The sequence below is a fragment of the Impatiens glandulifera genome, chromosome 1 (assembly GCF_907164915.1).
Source record: "Impatiens glandulifera chromosome 1, dImpGla2.1, whole genome shotgun sequence".
Taxonomy (NCBI): Eukaryota; Viridiplantae; Streptophyta; class Magnoliopsida; order Ericales; family Balsaminaceae; genus Impatiens; species Impatiens glandulifera.
This window is the reverse complement of record NC_061862.1, coordinates 9,030,820-9,047,105: the sequence shown is the minus strand read 5'-3', so window position 1 is coordinate 9,047,105 and position 16,286 is coordinate 9,030,820. Positions and strand designations below refer to the sequence as shown.

The following is a 16,286-nucleotide window of genomic DNA, read 5'->3' as shown; positions in this document are numbered from 1 at the left end:
AAACAATTTTCTCTTAGCTGGAGTTCAATGATAGCTTATTCAAAGGCTTTTTTCTGAAGAATCTAAATGTTTCCATGTAAAATTATAAGGTTTATTTTACTAACACATGTTCTCTTCAAAACCATGACTTTGTTGTTGATACCTTGTCAAACGAGATAGATTACCTATGAAACCAATAAAAAAATTTGTACTTCACGATTCGCTAAGTACTACGAGCTCCAACTAGGAGAATGGTTTGAATTCGATTTCGTTATTAAACAAATATACTAGCGAAAACGTATTCAAACCATCCTCTCTTAGCTGGAGCTCGTTGACCTCGCGATTTGCTAAGTACCTCCCGATTCGCTAAGTACCTCCCGATTCGCTAAGTACATCGCGATTCGCTAAGTACCTCGCGATTCGCTAAGTGCCTCGCGATTCGCTAAGTACCTCGCGATTCGCTAAGTGCCTCCCGATTCGCTAAGTACCTCCCGATTCTCTAAGTACCTCGCGATTCGCTAAGTACCTCCTGACTCGCTACGGAAGTTGAAGAGACGCGCGTATGCACACGCGCTATAACTTATATATTCAAAATTTTCAGAACATTTCATTTCAACCGTCCGACTCTCTCTCTCTAACCCATTGTCTCTTCAATGAATCTTGTCAAGGCCGATCATTTCCGCTTTCTTCTCATTCGTCATTAAGGTTTGTTCATTCTTCTCCCTGCCGATCATTTTCTGCTTTTTTGTTCATGAGTTTCGGTTTTTGCATGTTAAGTGTAAATGCATGTTAAGTGTTTCTTTGTCTTTTTCTTTGTTTTTATTAGTTTATAAAACGTATGGTCCATTTTTGCTGTCTTCTGTTCAATATATTTTTTCGCCATTAGGGTTTCGCTAGGTACCTCCCGATTCGCTAAATACCTCCCGATTCGCTAAGTACCTAGCGATTCGCTAAATATCTAGTGGTGGCCGATCATTTTCTGGTTTTTTATTTATGGATTTTGGTCTTTGCATGTTAAGTTTAGGTGTTTGTTTTAGATTTTTTGTTTAGGGTTTTTGCATGTTAAGTTTTATTGTTTGTTTCTGATTAGTTATGTATGGTTAATGCTGTCTTATGTTCAGTTAACGGTTTCGCTAGGTACCTCTCGATTCGTTAAGTACCTCCCGATTCGCTAAGTACCTACCGATTCGCTAAGTACTTATGGTGTATGTGTTTGTTCTTACATTTTTGATGATGTTGTTCCTTTTATAGATGGAAGAAACAACAGTTACTGAGTTTCCTGGTCGGATTTCGTGGAAAAGTGCCCTCACCCTGAAGAAGATTGTTAATAAGTTCGAGGAAATGGATCTTTTGGAGAGTGTGTACAATACCCAATTCAGATCATTATTCACAGCCCCCCTCTTGCAGTTCTCAGGAACTATTGTACATCATATGTTGATGAGGAGGTTAAGCTCAAACTCCAAGGAGATAACTTTCATGGTGAATGGGCAAAAGCTTGTATTTGGTATGAAGGAATATGCGTTGGTTACCGGCCTAGGTTTCGACATTTTTCCTGAGTTGGACCAAGAAAAATTGCGTTGTTATCCACCTCTCTCGATGAAATATTTTAAAGGGAGCATGAGTGTGAAAATGTGCGACTTGGAGAAAGCTTTTTTCAAATGCAAAGACAAGGAAGATGCATTCAAGATGGGGCTGGTATGCCTGATTTGCTAGTACCTATTCACATTTGACCCAAAAAGAGTTATATTTCCAAAAATACTCAACATGGTGGAAGACAAGGACACTTTCCTCCAATATCCATGGGGGAAGGTCACCTTTAGAGCGACCCTCAAGGGTTTAAACAAGAACATGAAACATCTCAGTACCTCATATTTTGAGAAGAAGGAGAAGACTGAAGATCCTTATGCTCCTTTTGCATATAACATATATGGGTTCGCATTGGCACTTCAAGTGTGGACGTATGAGGTCATCGAAAACTTTATCCCTAAATTCACTAGAAGGAATCAGATTAATGACCCTCTACGCCCAAGGGTGTTACTCTATCATTCCAACAGGAAAAACACCTCGATCGAGGTAAAGACTGCCCTTGAGACCACGGATGTGACTGAGATGGAAGAGTCCTCCATGGAGAAGAGGTTATACAATGGTGAGGAATTTGATCAAATCGACGAGACAACTGTTGATTTTTTGAGGGATTTACTGATGGGAAGGTAATAAAAGATGATTTTGATGAAGATGAAGAAAGTGAACATGAAGAATGTACTCTCAATCCCCCCAAACCTGCCACCGGGAAGAGAAAGGCTGAATCTACTCTTAAAGAAGCAGCCAACTTGAAGAAGAAGCTTGCTTATGAATCGATTCCGGCCCGCATTCTTACTCCCCCCTCCGCGACCTCAAGTCCTCTGGCTCAGACACCTCCTCCTCGGGCTCAGACACCTTCTCATCGGGCTCCAACACCTTTTGTTGGATGTGAATTTAATGAGATGAAGGAGGAGCTGAAAATAGAGATGAAAGAGGAGCTGAAAAAGCTGAAAACAGAGCTCATCAAAGAGCTGAAAATCACAATCAAAGAAACTCAAGAAACTCACCTTGAGTCGTTCAAGAAGATGGTTTTTAGTATGTCCAAACAGTTGTTAGATAAATCCAACAAAAATATGTCCATATTATTAACCAGATTAGATGATATGGAGGAGAATATAAAGAAGAAGAAGAGTAAGAAGAAGGATTCTAAGAAGGATGTGAAGGTCGAAGAGGAGAAGACTACTGAGGTATGGAGATATTGAATTTTGCACTTTACATTTCATTTCGCTAAGTACATATCTGATCTGACCAGTACCTATTTTACAGGTTAAGGATTCTAAGAAGGATATCGAAGTTGAGAAGAGCAAGGTTGAACAGAAGGAGGAGAAGACAGAGGTATTCTGCGTACTTGTCGTTTCGCCAAGTACTCTTCGTTTCGCTAAGTTAGTACTCTTCGTTTCGCCAAGTACTTGTCGTTTCACTAAGTTAGTACTTTGCGTTTCGCCAAGTACTTGTCGTTTTGCTAAGTTAGTACTCTTTGTTTCGCCAAGTACTTGTCGTTTCGCTAAGTTAGTACTTATCGTTTCGCCAAGTACTTGTCGTTTCGCTAAGTTAGTATCACTAGCTAAGTACTGACCAGAATTTTGTCTATTTTGTAGGAGATGATATCGATGCAGGGGACTGTGGGGGATGATGAGAAGGTGAATGATGGGAATGATGGGAAGAAAGATGATGTAAAGGAGGACGATGAGAAGGTGGAGGATGAACGAAAAGAGGACGATGAGAAGGTGGAGGACGATGAGAAGGTGGAGGATGAACGAAAAGAGGAGGATGAGAAGGTGGAGGATGATGTAAAAGAGAACGATGAGAAGGTGGAGGACTTAAAGGTGGAGGACGATGAGAAGATGGATGATGAGGCTAAGGTGGAGGACGGTGAGAAGCTGGATGGTGTGGCTAAGGTGGATGATGTGGAGGTTGATCTGAAAGTGAAGGTGAAAGATCTGAAAGTGAAGGTGAAGGATGAGAAGAGTGTGGGTGTGGATGTGAAGGCACAGACAAATGAGGAAATTATGGGAGGAGATGACAATGATGATTTCCAGTTATACAATACTCCTCCTAAAGGAAATTATGGGAGGAAAGTGAGGAAGCCGAAAAAAGATGACTCGTACACCAACCCTTCTTTGTCAAAACTGTCCAAGACAAAGGATCCAATGAAAGTGAATCACCTTCAAAAATTTGAAGATGAGCTGCTGAATAAAGTAAAAGCGTAGTTGGTTGATCCAGAAACCGATAATCAGACAAAGGATGTACATCTTTGCCAAGCAAAGAAGGATATGTTTGTTAGAGTTATAACAAGGTTGACATGGCTTGAAGACACTGTAAGTCGTGCAAATCAATTCAATATTCATTAATACTCATCGTTTCGCCAAGTACTCATCGTTTCGCTGAGTACTTATCGTTTCGCCAAGTACTAATCGTTTCGCTGAGTACTCATCGTTTCGCTTAGTACTTATCGTTTCGCTGAGTACTCATCGTTTCGCTGAGTACTTATCGTTTCGCTGAGTACTTATCGTTTCGCTGAGTACTTATCGTTTCGCTTAGTACTTATCATTTCGCTGAGTACTTATCGTTTCGCTTAGTACTTATCGTTTCGCTTAATATTTAGTCAATGTTGTTTGATATATACTGAATGTATGTTGTATACTCCCATTGTGCAGGAAATCGATGCATTCTGCCATCTATTGCGGAAAAGGATTTCCGACTATCCCAAGACATATAAAAATTCGCATGTGGCAATAGGGGATTGCGTATTGTCGGATAGAATCAGGCGAGAGCACAGGACTTTTATTAAGGATCTTGCAAACTATCCAGTCGCCGAATTCAAAGACTATTATATGGGCGCACCACATAGATATATGCCTGAATGGTCAACAATTGACGATGTCTACATGCCTGTGAACATTAACCAGCGACACTGGATTTTGTGTGTAGCACGTCTTCAAAAGTACCGCATTGACGTGTACGACTGTGATGCCTATCTTTATAAGAATCTAGATCCTTATTTGAAACCCTTATGCCACATGATTCTACATATATTCGCAAAGACAATCACTCCTGGTGAGAGGGTAAGGTATCCTAAATTCAACTTCGAAGCCCCCATCCAACCAATGACATACAAACGGTTACCACACCCCAAAGTGAAAACCGCAGCAGCTAAAGTTGGAGAAGTCCCACGGGCAACCGAGAGCGGGGACTGTGGGGTATTCACGCTAATGTATATGGAACACTTGAGCGCTAATCAAGCCGTGCACAATGTGACCTCAGAAAACATGGAGTTTTTTAGGCAGAAGATGGCGGTCAGGTTATTCCATCAGATTATCGAACCTTAGTGTAAACATTATTTTGAAGTAAATTGTGTAAATTGGATAAATTAGTTTGATGTATTGTAAACCTTGATGAATATTTTTGAAGTTGGATGATAAATTATTTTGATGTATGTATTGTAAACCTTGAGTATGCTAATGTATATTGAATTTTGAACTTGAATTGCAGAAAACCTTCAACGTAAAAAACAAGTGTAACCCTTGAATTGACCCTTCAACGTACAAAAAAGATAACCTCGAATTGACTCTTCGTTTCGCTAAGTTAGGGTCATCATTTCGCTAAGTTAGTACTCTTCGTTTAGCTAAGTTAGTACTCTTCGTTTCGCTAAGTACCTAGCGAATCGCTAAGTACCTAGCGAATCGCTAAGTACTCAGCGTTTTGCTAAGTTATTACTCATCGTTTCCCTACTCATATACTACTACTACAACATACAACATAAACTTTAAACCTGAATTAACAACATAGTATCTTACGCATAGTATCTTACCAGTACCATAGTAAAATTAACAACATATATTACAACATAGTATCTATCAAGCTAAAGGTTCATATTGTTGAGATGATGACTCATGCTGCTTAGATGATGAAGCTCTTGCAGTAGATGGTGCAGGCATCATTGCTTTGCATGTTTTCCTATTATGTCCTAGCCCAACACATGAGCTGCATCGTCTCGGGACCTTACGGACCTCACCCTGGGATGACCTACGCTTTGTTTGTGGCCTGCCTTTCTTAACTTTTACATTTGGTTTAAGACACGAACGTTGCTTGATATGTTCGGGAACATCCCAATTTTCTTCATCACCAGGAGGATACAATGTCTCGACATATGTATTTATCCAACACTCAGTTGTGTAATACCTGTGTGCAGGGAAAATATAACGAATTATTAATTGGTTAAACAGAATGAACACGTGAGCTAAATATTAATACCTTGAACAGAAGTCATAAGAAACCAAATTCCGACTACGGGCAGCAGCCATTGCATGCGTACAAGGAAGACCCGAAACTTCAAATACTCTACAAGTGCAGTTCATGTCTTTCAAATTGACTTTGAAATGGGACTGATTGTCATGCACATAAAACTCGAATCGGTTAAGCGATTGGACTGTATACAATCTGGCCTTCTCGAATCCCTCACGTAACACCTTCTCATAATTTGGAAATAAAACTTCTTCGTGATTAGACGCTCTTTCTCTTCTATCGTTAAACCAATGTTGTATTGCGAATCTTAAATACTCAGCCATTTCTGAAATGGGATACTTTCTAGCTTCCCTGCTCTGACTATTGAAACTCTCAGCATAATTGCTTGTGAGTTGATTGTATCGCTTACCGGGAAAAAATGCTCTACTCCATCTTTGGAACCCAATTTCTTCCAAATAGGCAGCAATCCTGTGATCTTTAACCTTGATCTTGTCAAACCACCGATTAAATTCGTGGATAGTGTACGCCCTTGAAGCCGAATCAAACTCCGCATGACACTTATCACTTTTGAATTTGGCCACAATATTCATTTTTATGTGATATGTGCACGCACCGTGGTCTGCTTCTGGGAAAACAGCACACAAGGCATTAGTGATGCTTGGGTGTCTATCGGATACGAAGACGAGATCATCAACTAATCCAATTGCTTCTCTCAGTTTTTGCATGAAATAAGTCCAGGAGTTATTATTCTACCAGGATTACACTTCTCCAACATGTAAAGGTATGGTGGCAGTATTCCATAGGAATCCTCTACCGTTCCTCGCACAGCTATTAAAGCATTTTCCCTTGCCCTCCATGCCTTATGATAAGTTAAAAATATCCCATAAGTTGACTGCATGTCTTCAATTATTTTCTTAGGCAAGTGGTTATGATGATGGTCCATGTACTTGCTCTTCACACACTGCCCAATAACCCATGCTGGTGTTTGCATTTTTTTTCTTGGGCCTCGACAAAACTGAGCATGAGTGTTGTTGCTCAAATTTCCGGATCTCAAACATCTCAGAAAACTTACATTTCACAGCCCGCAAGCTCCACTTGCATGTCTCATCCAAACATTTGAGTTCCCAAAGATTTTTTCTTGACTTCTCCACTTTGAATTCAAAATTATTGGTCATCGCATATTTATATAGAGCAAGTTGAAGTTCTTTTTTATTTTCAAACAACGAACCGACTTCTAATACGGTTTCACTAGTTAATGCCATCGCAAATGAGGGGTCTGGCGGTGATGTGTCTGTCGGGTCTATCGATGGTGTACCCATTTAAGATCGTCTTGCACTAGATGGTGTACCCATTGATGATCTTCTTGCACTAGATGGTGTACCCATTGATGCCTTTCTTGCACTAGTTGGTGTACCCAATGATGATCTTCTTGCACTTGGTTGTATAGGTATTGATGCTTTTTCACCACTATTAACATGCAAGTCCTGAGTAAGTGGGATGTGAGGCAAAGAGCTTTCTCCGGCTTCATTTTGACTTTCAACAAAGAATTCCGAGGGTACAACAAGTGGTACAAATTTTTGAGTAAGTTGTGGTGGTAGTATACTTTCTTGAGTTGGGTATGTAAGTAGTGGTATTTTTTCTTTAGTAAATGCTGACTTCTCCACTACAGATACACACAATGGTGACACTGTTCGACCCAAAATCAAGCGTGATAAGTATGTGTTCAAATCCCCATCATTATCAATAAAAACAGGTTTTGGATTTCTGATATTCGGAATATCATACTTCACTTGGAGCACTAAATCGTATGTTGATATCTGCACATTAAGTCTATCGTAGAGTATATCAAGTAATTCAGCATAACGAGTACTTTGGGGTAGATCAAATGTTTTGATTGAAGATGCATCAAAATACAGTATTCCATCAGCATCAAGTTTCCACTCTCCATTATAGAAAACAAAAACTTCAGCTGGAATAAAAAAACATGATTTGATTTAGAGACGAATAATTAATACTTCGCGAATCGCTAGGCACTTAGCGAAACGGGAAGGCCTTCGCGAATCGTTAAGCACTTAGCGAAACGGGAAGGCCTTCGCGAATCGATAGGCACTTAGCGAAACGGGAAGAAACCCCTAATCAATCGAAGAAACCGAACATCAATAAAACATGCTTAAAATACACGTACCTATTGGAATAGTGCTCGTGCTCGTCGTGGAGCTCATAGTGGATTTCGAACGAACCGTCGCTGCCGAGATCTCCGACGAGATCGCCGCCGCCGGAGTTTAGAGAGAAGGAGGAGAAGAGCGGGAAGAGAGAGAAGGAGAAGAAAAGAAATGAAAAAAAAGTACGGAAGTTATATTAAATAGTAAGGGTAATCTGGACATTTCACATATCGTCACTTCGCGAAACGCTAAGTCACTTAGCGTTTTGCGACAAGGGCAAAATCGTCCAAAAAAAATAAAATCACCACGAGCGCAATAAAATTATTGCGCTACCATCAGATCAAATAACCTCATCTTTGAGGTTATTTGATCAAATTTCCCACAAGAAATAGATAAAAGGAGATAAATTAATTAATTAATTAATTAATTAATTAAAAAAAAGAGAAAAAATGATTATTTAATTAAAAAATATTATTTTTTTTCAAATTAAGTTAACCATGTTTACGGCTAGATGAGCCCATTTTTAATAGTACGTTCATTTAAATGAACTTTTATTAGTTTATACGTTTAATTGAACTAGTTATACAAGTACATACGTTTAAATGAGTTTTTTTCCTAAATTATATTTAACACCGCTTAATATCACCGTCAATTCTAATATCTTGTAGCCAAATTAAGGAGGATATTATGAAAATAGTATGGTTTTAAAATATGCGGTTGGACCACAAAATAAGTGATTAACAGTACCGGTTTTTGGTTTCAATACGTGCACCTTACGAATCGGTCAAAATTTGGTTTGACTGAACGGTTCGTACGGAAAACTGATCCCAAAATTCCCAGTTGGAAAGGTTAGACCAATTCTATTCATTTTCTCTCTCCCAACACCTAAATTTCAATCTAATTCTTCTTGAGAGTGTCTATTCGATTCTTATATATTTAGTTTTCCCATCTTCCTCGTCTCCATCAACCAACCTCGTCTCATTGTCTTGGGGACCACGATCGAAACCTGAGGTTTGAGGAACATACCGTAGAGGAAAACATGACGCGGCGAGTCCAATAGAGGTGTGGAGTCAACCGCCTCGACAAATCACCATCGCAATAGGGGAAAAATCAATGGTGTTGGACGAAACCTAACTAATCTAGTGCGCCATATAACAAAACCTAACGAATCTAGTTAGGTCTCAAAACACGGATCTAAAAAGTGAAGCATATTAGAAAACAATTCGTCAACAATTTGAGTGGGTAGGGTTTGTGGTGAATGGGAGGTGTTTATAGAGAAGGGGAAAGAGAAAACAATGATAATGTATGGTTGTCGACAAATGTGAGTAGAGTATCCAGACCTGGTCCGACCAGTGGTTAATTCGGTTGGACTTGTCGAACCGGAATTCGTCAAAACAATCAATTTGATCACCGAAACGATTTTCAAAATATTCGAAAATAATTTGAATCTCTGACCAGAGTTAGATAGTACATTTTAATTTTTTTTTTCATTTATTAAATTTGTTTGAGATGTTTGAATGATTTATTTTTTTAGAAAATAAATTTGTTATTATAAATGTGATTATTTAACTCTTTGTTATAAATTTGTTATTTAACTCTTTATTACAGAAAATTATTTCTCATACATATAAAAAATTAATTAGTAAATAATACAAGTCTACAAAATCAAAACCAATAACTGATGATCCAAATATTAAATTGAATAAATAATTTACAAAAATAAAACTCCCAATAAAAATATCCAACGATTGTGCGATTTGTTGAGAATTCCTCTAAAGACAAACTCATTTGAGTCTTAAACGACGACGGTTGTAATAAAACAAGTCGAACGAACCAATGAAACAGTGTCGAAAGAATCTGCAACAATTAATATTAATCTTAGCCGACGGTTGATAATGTCGGATAAGGTCATGCCAAATAAAAATAGACCATCTACGTATATATTTTTTAGACCATCTACATATATGATCAAAATAGTGAAAAATTCATACAAATTATGAGAGGATAAATGTAAGAGGTCCTCTATATGAAAGATCAAATCGAGTAACTTTTAATTGAAAAAATAAAAAATAACTCTAGATCCAATTATTTTGTCTACTTTACTACTAAGAAAAGGACACACAAACTCGAGAAAAAGATTACCAACACAATCGGAAGGTATGTGCAACAAACTACCCTACGATTGAGAGTATTATTTCAACTATAAAAATTCGAAATGAAAAAACGGATTCGATCAAAAAGGATGCCAAATCAAACAAAATGCAAAAAAAAAATAATACATTGAGGAACCATTAAAAATAATACTCAAAACTGAGTGATTAAAAAAAATAATAATACATTGAGGAACCATTAAAAATTTGACCTATTAACTTCTTTTGAGTTTATTTTCATAGGAATAGAAATGTAATATGAGTTTATATTAACAAATATTACTCTTTATAATTTAAAATAATTATAAGAGTTTATAAATATATACTCCATATCCACCTAGAAGGAAGGGGGGATGAGATCGGGAAAAAGATAAAGAAGAAACCCAAAGTCGCCATTGAAAACTTGAGCAAGCTCTCCTCCATACGGTTTTTCCAGATTTTGATTCGTTGTTTATCTATCTCTCTATCATTTGTATTATAGACTCAACTTACTTTCATCCTAGATTCTCCATCCGAGATTTAATCTCTTTTAAACCGGTGTGTGCTCCATTCAGAGGTTTCTTTTTAGCTGTTATGCCCTAGCTAATCTTATTCTATCTGAAGTTTCGATTTTATAGATTTATGTCTGTTCAATTGTTCTGTTGTCTCTAGGACACGAATTTCTTCTCTTGCTAACGATAAAATGAATAGCTAAATTTGTGATTATCAAGCCTTTTATGGAAATAATCACTTCTCTATAGGGCACTTCTCTTTCCATCCCGTTCTTTGATCTGATCTTTTTCTTAAGGTGTGATTGAATTTCATTATGAATGATAATTAACGAAAAGAAAATTAAATCTAGAATTGCATAGTGCTTCAGTTGAAATCTCATCATGAACTAATTGTAGCGTATGTATTCTGGTTATGGAGAAGGTTTCATTTTCAGTTAATTTTTTATATGGATGAATAAGAGGAGGCAAAAGTCTGAATGATGCAGTCTTGCTCTTGAATGATACAGGAATATCAAGATGAAACCTGTTTGCCCTTTTGTTAAAGCTGCTCGTCCTGATGATGCCCTCTTGAAGAAAGCATGTGAATCCCCTAAACAACAGGTTGGACAAGATGTGAAGCCTAAACAAGAGTCTGCAGAACCTGGCAGTATTTCTCCAAAATGCCCGTTTGGATATGATTCTCAAACATTTAAGCTTGGACCTTTTAGCTGCATGATATGCCAATCACTTCTCTTTGAAAGTAGCAAATGTATGCCCTGTTCTCACGCATTTTGCAAGTAAGTAGCTTAACGCAAAATCCCTTCTTTTGTAATACTTTTTTTCATATTCGTACTAAGAATGTGTGTATTGTTCTACTTTATGACAATATTTCATGTTTGAATTCTGATATTGACTGTCAGGGCATGTATATCTCGCTTCAAGGATTGTCCTCTATGTGGTGCTGATATTGAGATGATTGAACCCAACCCTGATCTTCAAAAATTAGTTGATCGATTCATTGACGGTCATGCAAGGATAAAGAGATCTCAAGCTAATACTGATTCTGAGGACACCCTCAGTGAGAAGAGAACTATTTTATATGAAGATGTATCAATAGAAAGAGGTGCTTTCTTGGTGCAACAAGCAATGAGAGTAAGTATTGATATTACTTTTGTCCACCAAATGTACTTTGTAGGAATTTTAGATATCGTCATGAATCGTCTACTAGGAAGTCATGCACTGTGATGCTTGTTGATTATACATATTAGAAATCACACTTTCACTTCCTTCCAAAAACAAAAATTATGTGTAGTCTAATGATTGACTATTACTTGTGACGCGATGTCAAACTTTTTCTTGTTTCATCTGTAGGCATTTCGCGCCCATAACATTGAAAGTGCCAAACATAGACTGAGTTTATGTGCAGAAGACATCAGAGAGCAACTTGACAGAGTGGGCAGCACATCAGATTTGTGTTCACAACTAGGTGCAGTTCTGGGCATGCTTGGTGATTGCTGGTCTGTTCCGTTCCTTTCTTGTATTGATTGTTGTTGGCTTATAACTTCAGTCCTGCAAATGTTGGAATGAGCTAACCTGATTAAGTGATGCATTATTTTATCCCAATAACACATAAATTTATTGATGACACAAGATAACTGATTTAAAACTTGCCAAATAAGTTGTTTGAGAGTTAATGCTAAAACAGCACTGCATTAAAGAAACTTGTCAGAATAAATGTTGAAGATCTGGATACCCCACATGTGCCAATTAAAGTCATGTGACTTAAAGCTTATTTTGCATGAATGTGTGGTCTACAAAAAAGAAAAAGAGAGAGGATATGTTATCACCATTGGAGGGTAGGTAGTTGTCGTTCCTTTTACTATACATTTTGCTTTTTCTTTTAAACTGCCCTGAAAATTATATGTTTCTTCTTTCTGATCCTCCCAGTCTGTGTTCTTTATGATCACACCTTCCTATCATTCTTTCATGCTGCGTTGGAAATTAAGTTTTAAAAAGGGAGGGAGGGAAAGATGAAAATGAACTGAAACTATGTTATTGCTTCAACCCAATATGAATTTCTTATGGAAAATGAACCGTGGATGTCTCTTGGTAGGTCAAGTGTTCTCCTATTGTACATCTTGATCTTGAACTGCTATTTCTATTTCTCATTATTTTAACCATTGGCCAAAGACATTATAGATTGTACATCTTGATCATTGCATCTTGATCATTATGGGTTAAAAACTTAAAACCATATCAATTGTTTTTGTTGTAGTCGAGCACTGGAAGATTCCGCTTCAGCTGTTAGTTATTTTAAGGATAGCGTAGACTTCCTATTTAAAGTTCAAACTGATGATATGGAGGTAAATATTTAATCATATTTATATTTGTTTTGAACACTCAGTTAGCTTTAATACCTGATTTATGGATTTGGTTGTTGTTAATTATCAAGCCATCAAGATAGCTCAAGTGGTAAGATTCTTGAACTAAGAGGCTGAGGTCTCAAGGTTCGATTCCCACTGAAATTATCTTGATTGAAGTAGGAAGTCATGGTGGTATAATTTTTTTTTAATGTTGTGCTAGTCTCCTCTGGAAAAAAATCCATAGTCTAGAAAAAAAAAATCAAGAAGTATTTTAAGTATGTTTTGTTTGGGGGATACCTAACCTAAATGAGTTTAATTTGTGTAGGTCATACACACATTATCTGTATCATTGAATAAGATTGGAGACCTCAAATATTACGAAGGCAACTTGGAGGCGGCTAGATCATACTATTCTCAATCATTAGATGTTCGTCGTGACGCCATCAAGAAGCTCTCCAGTTCTCCCTCACAGGTAATCAATCGTAAATCTCAAAGAATTTCAAGTGGAATGCTGCCTTAAAGATGACACTTTTGTTTCGCATGTATTATATGTCCTGTTCAGACTCTGGATGTGGCTGTTTCTCTTGCGAAAATTGCGGATTTGGACAGGAATATTGGCAATGAAGATGTAGCAGTAGCTGGATTTCAGGAAGCCGTTACTCTGTTGGAGTCATTAACACTGAATGCAGGAGAAGCCAGTCTTGAAAATCGGGTAAGAAGTTGTTTGATCTAGGGTTATTTGAATAAGTAAGTGGTTATTTTCAAATAACCTTGCGGGTATAAATATATATATCTACATATTGTGATTGTTGATTTGGACATTGGGTTATTTGAAATTAATCTCAAATAACCCACATCAAACAAGGCCAAATGCTTTCATATTTATAGCTAACATTTTCTTCAATTCACAGCGACTTACAGTATTGGAGTTTCTCAAAAATCAACTTGATGAAAAAGAACGCCAGCCAACCTCTTGAGACAAGGTAGATTGAATCGAATATCATCTACTTAATGTTTATTTGGCCCCATAATATGTACATTAATAGAACACGTTGCAATTCAGTCTTGGACTGATCGATCAAATGCTTAATATGCCATGGAGGAAATTCAACTTGATGTGATGATTTTTTTTTTTTTTTATATATATACATAAAGGCATGCATTTATATGGAATAATAATATTTAGTTGCTTCAATAGAAGTGCTGCAATGTCTAGATGATTCTCCACTTTTCTCAACATCCAGCCTTTAAAGACAATCTGCATCTGGCTTCATATATTCATAAATTTATTGACAGTTTCTTATCCTGATCCAGATACCTATATAAAAAGTGTATCCAAATAAACACCATTTTGGACATTTCTTCACCTGAAATAATGTGATGCTGGTTGAAAGATTTTGGAATGAAAATATCATATGGTGATAGAGTGATTTGTGGCTATTGATTCTAGAGAACTTTGACTTCTAAAAGTGCAGCTTCATTTGGCTTGCAATTGTCAATGTTATGTTTTTATCTGGGTTACACATCTTCTTTGTAGAGCGACTAATACTTGCGAGTTAAACATATCTCCTGCAAAATCATTAATCAGACGTAGAAATTGTCGCTTGACGGGTTCGTACATAAAACCTCAGGGAGGATGATGATATTCATATCTTCTTGTCGCTAGGCTAAAAGAGGAGATAAGATTTTATTATATTATTTAAAAGGGTTTATGTTAGTGAATAAATTAGGGTAAAAAAAAAATCATTTATCCCATAGTTTAATATTGCATTTAATGTTTATTTTACTATTAAAAATATATTAATTATAATTTATTTTGAATCATTTATCACAGTTTAATGTTTCATTTAATGTTTATTTTACTATTAAAAATATATTAAATTATAATTTATTTTTACAAGGTACTAAATTCTTCCGTCCCTCTTTAAAATTGGAGTAATTTTTTTTTTAAATAGAAGAGAATTAGAATGACACTTTAAACTCAAATAGCTTCCAAATGAAATCGAATCCATGACATATTAGTCTCTTAAGTCAAATGAAATCAAATCCATGAGTCTCTTAAGTCGGTTTTTACCATTGAATTACCTTAGTGAGTTAAAATTTGAGGATTATTTTTCATATTTTGTTTGAAATTATTTGAGATTTTTCAAATAACTCTGAATAATACCATCACAACAAAATTCAAATAAGAAAACATAATCTCAAACCATCTTAAACGAAGCTAAAAATATATATAAATATACGCACAAAGCCGGCCCATGGGCGGGCAAGGGCCCACCAGGACAGTCCAATGACCTAACTTAAAAAATAAATAAAAATAATCTCTTTTTTCTCTCTTTCTTTCAATTCTCCCATTGTTTTTTCAATCAACAATTATAATAATTAAAAAAAATACTTTTATTTTTTTGGTTTGGCCGGCCCTTTATAACAGTGCTTTCAAAATATTTAAATAATTTGGAAAATATATCTTTCTTAAAAGGATAATACATTATCTTCATATTTATTTTAATTAAGATTTTTTAAGGAAAGTTTGAATACGAGATCTCAATAAATAATTAGAAAATCTCCAATTTCCCATTAAAATAAATAACAATAAAAGTTTCATCATGGGATAGAGGAAATTAATTTCAGTTTAAAAATAATTATTCAAATTTGAAGACAGTTTTTATATAAAAAAAAATTGTTAAACGAATTGTTTATGCTCATTATTTAAAATTGTTATCGTGAAAAATGAAAAAAAGTTCATTAGTTAATTGGTTTTGGCTAAATGAGAACAAATAATTCAATTTTTTAAATTAAATATTAAATTTATTAAATATTTTTTTCCAAAATCTTTATTTACTCTCTTATTATATTTTTCTTACATTTTTTTCCAACAAATCAAGTATCTTTTAAATTCCCTCAATTCTACTCCTTTATAATATATTATGTTATAACAATAATATATTATATTATATTTCACAAATATATTTATATTTAGGAATATGTTATAATATATTATATTATTATAACAATATAAAATATTTTAAAAGTCTTTATTTTTAAACTAATAGTTATACAAATTATTTTTTATTAAAAATAATTCTATAAATATTATAATTTAAAATTTAAAAATAAATAATATATATAAATTATTAAATATTATTTATAACTTATCTAATATTTGCAAAAATAACTAATATAAATATTTATTTGAAACTTTTAACAGAATTCTTATAAAATATAAATATATAATTAAACTATTATCGAGATACCGATTAAACGGCTAGAAAAATAGATCAACCAAATAAAGAAAAAACGGTTAACTATAACCATTAGAACTAAATAGCCGAGTTT

The 16,286-nt window shown here is 35.5% G+C and overlaps 2 protein-coding genes across 5 annotated transcripts; both read left to right on the top strand.

The window, feature by feature from the left end:
• Positions 1-1,827: 1,827 nt before the first annotated feature.
• On the top strand, positions 1,828-4,889 carry LOC124940737. Its single transcript, XM_047481306.1, has 4 exons — positions 1,828-2,157; positions 2,316-2,588; positions 3,159-3,758; positions 4,218-4,889. Exons 1-4 carry the CDS (start codon positions 1,828-1,830, stop codon positions 4,887-4,889), a joined length of 1,875 nt encoding a protein of 624 aa, XP_047337262.1.
• Positions 4,890-10,445: 5,556 nt separating this feature from the next.
• LOC124921103 (protein NCA1-like) lies at positions 10,446-14,167 on the top strand. 4 transcript variants are annotated; one of them, XM_047461719.1, is made up of 8 exons: positions 10,446-10,543; positions 11,115-11,384; positions 11,508-11,739; positions 11,959-12,104; positions 12,863-12,950; positions 13,276-13,422; positions 13,513-13,662; positions 13,862-14,167. In XM_047461719.1, the coding sequence occupies exons 2-8, from the start codon at positions 11,125-11,127 to the stop codon at positions 13,925-13,927; spliced, it is 1,089 nt and encodes a 362-aa protein (XP_047317675.1). In that variant the 5' UTR covers positions 10,446-10,543; positions 11,115-11,124; the 3' UTR covers positions 13,928-14,167. The 4 variants fall into 4 exon arrangements, with proteins under 4 accessions (XP_047317675.1, XP_047317674.1, XP_047317672.1 ...); XM_047461718.1 differs by having other exon boundaries at positions 10,454-10,563; XM_047461716.1 differs by having other exon boundaries at positions 10,502-10,654.
• The last annotated feature ends 2,119 nt before the right edge of the window (positions 14,168-16,286 follow it).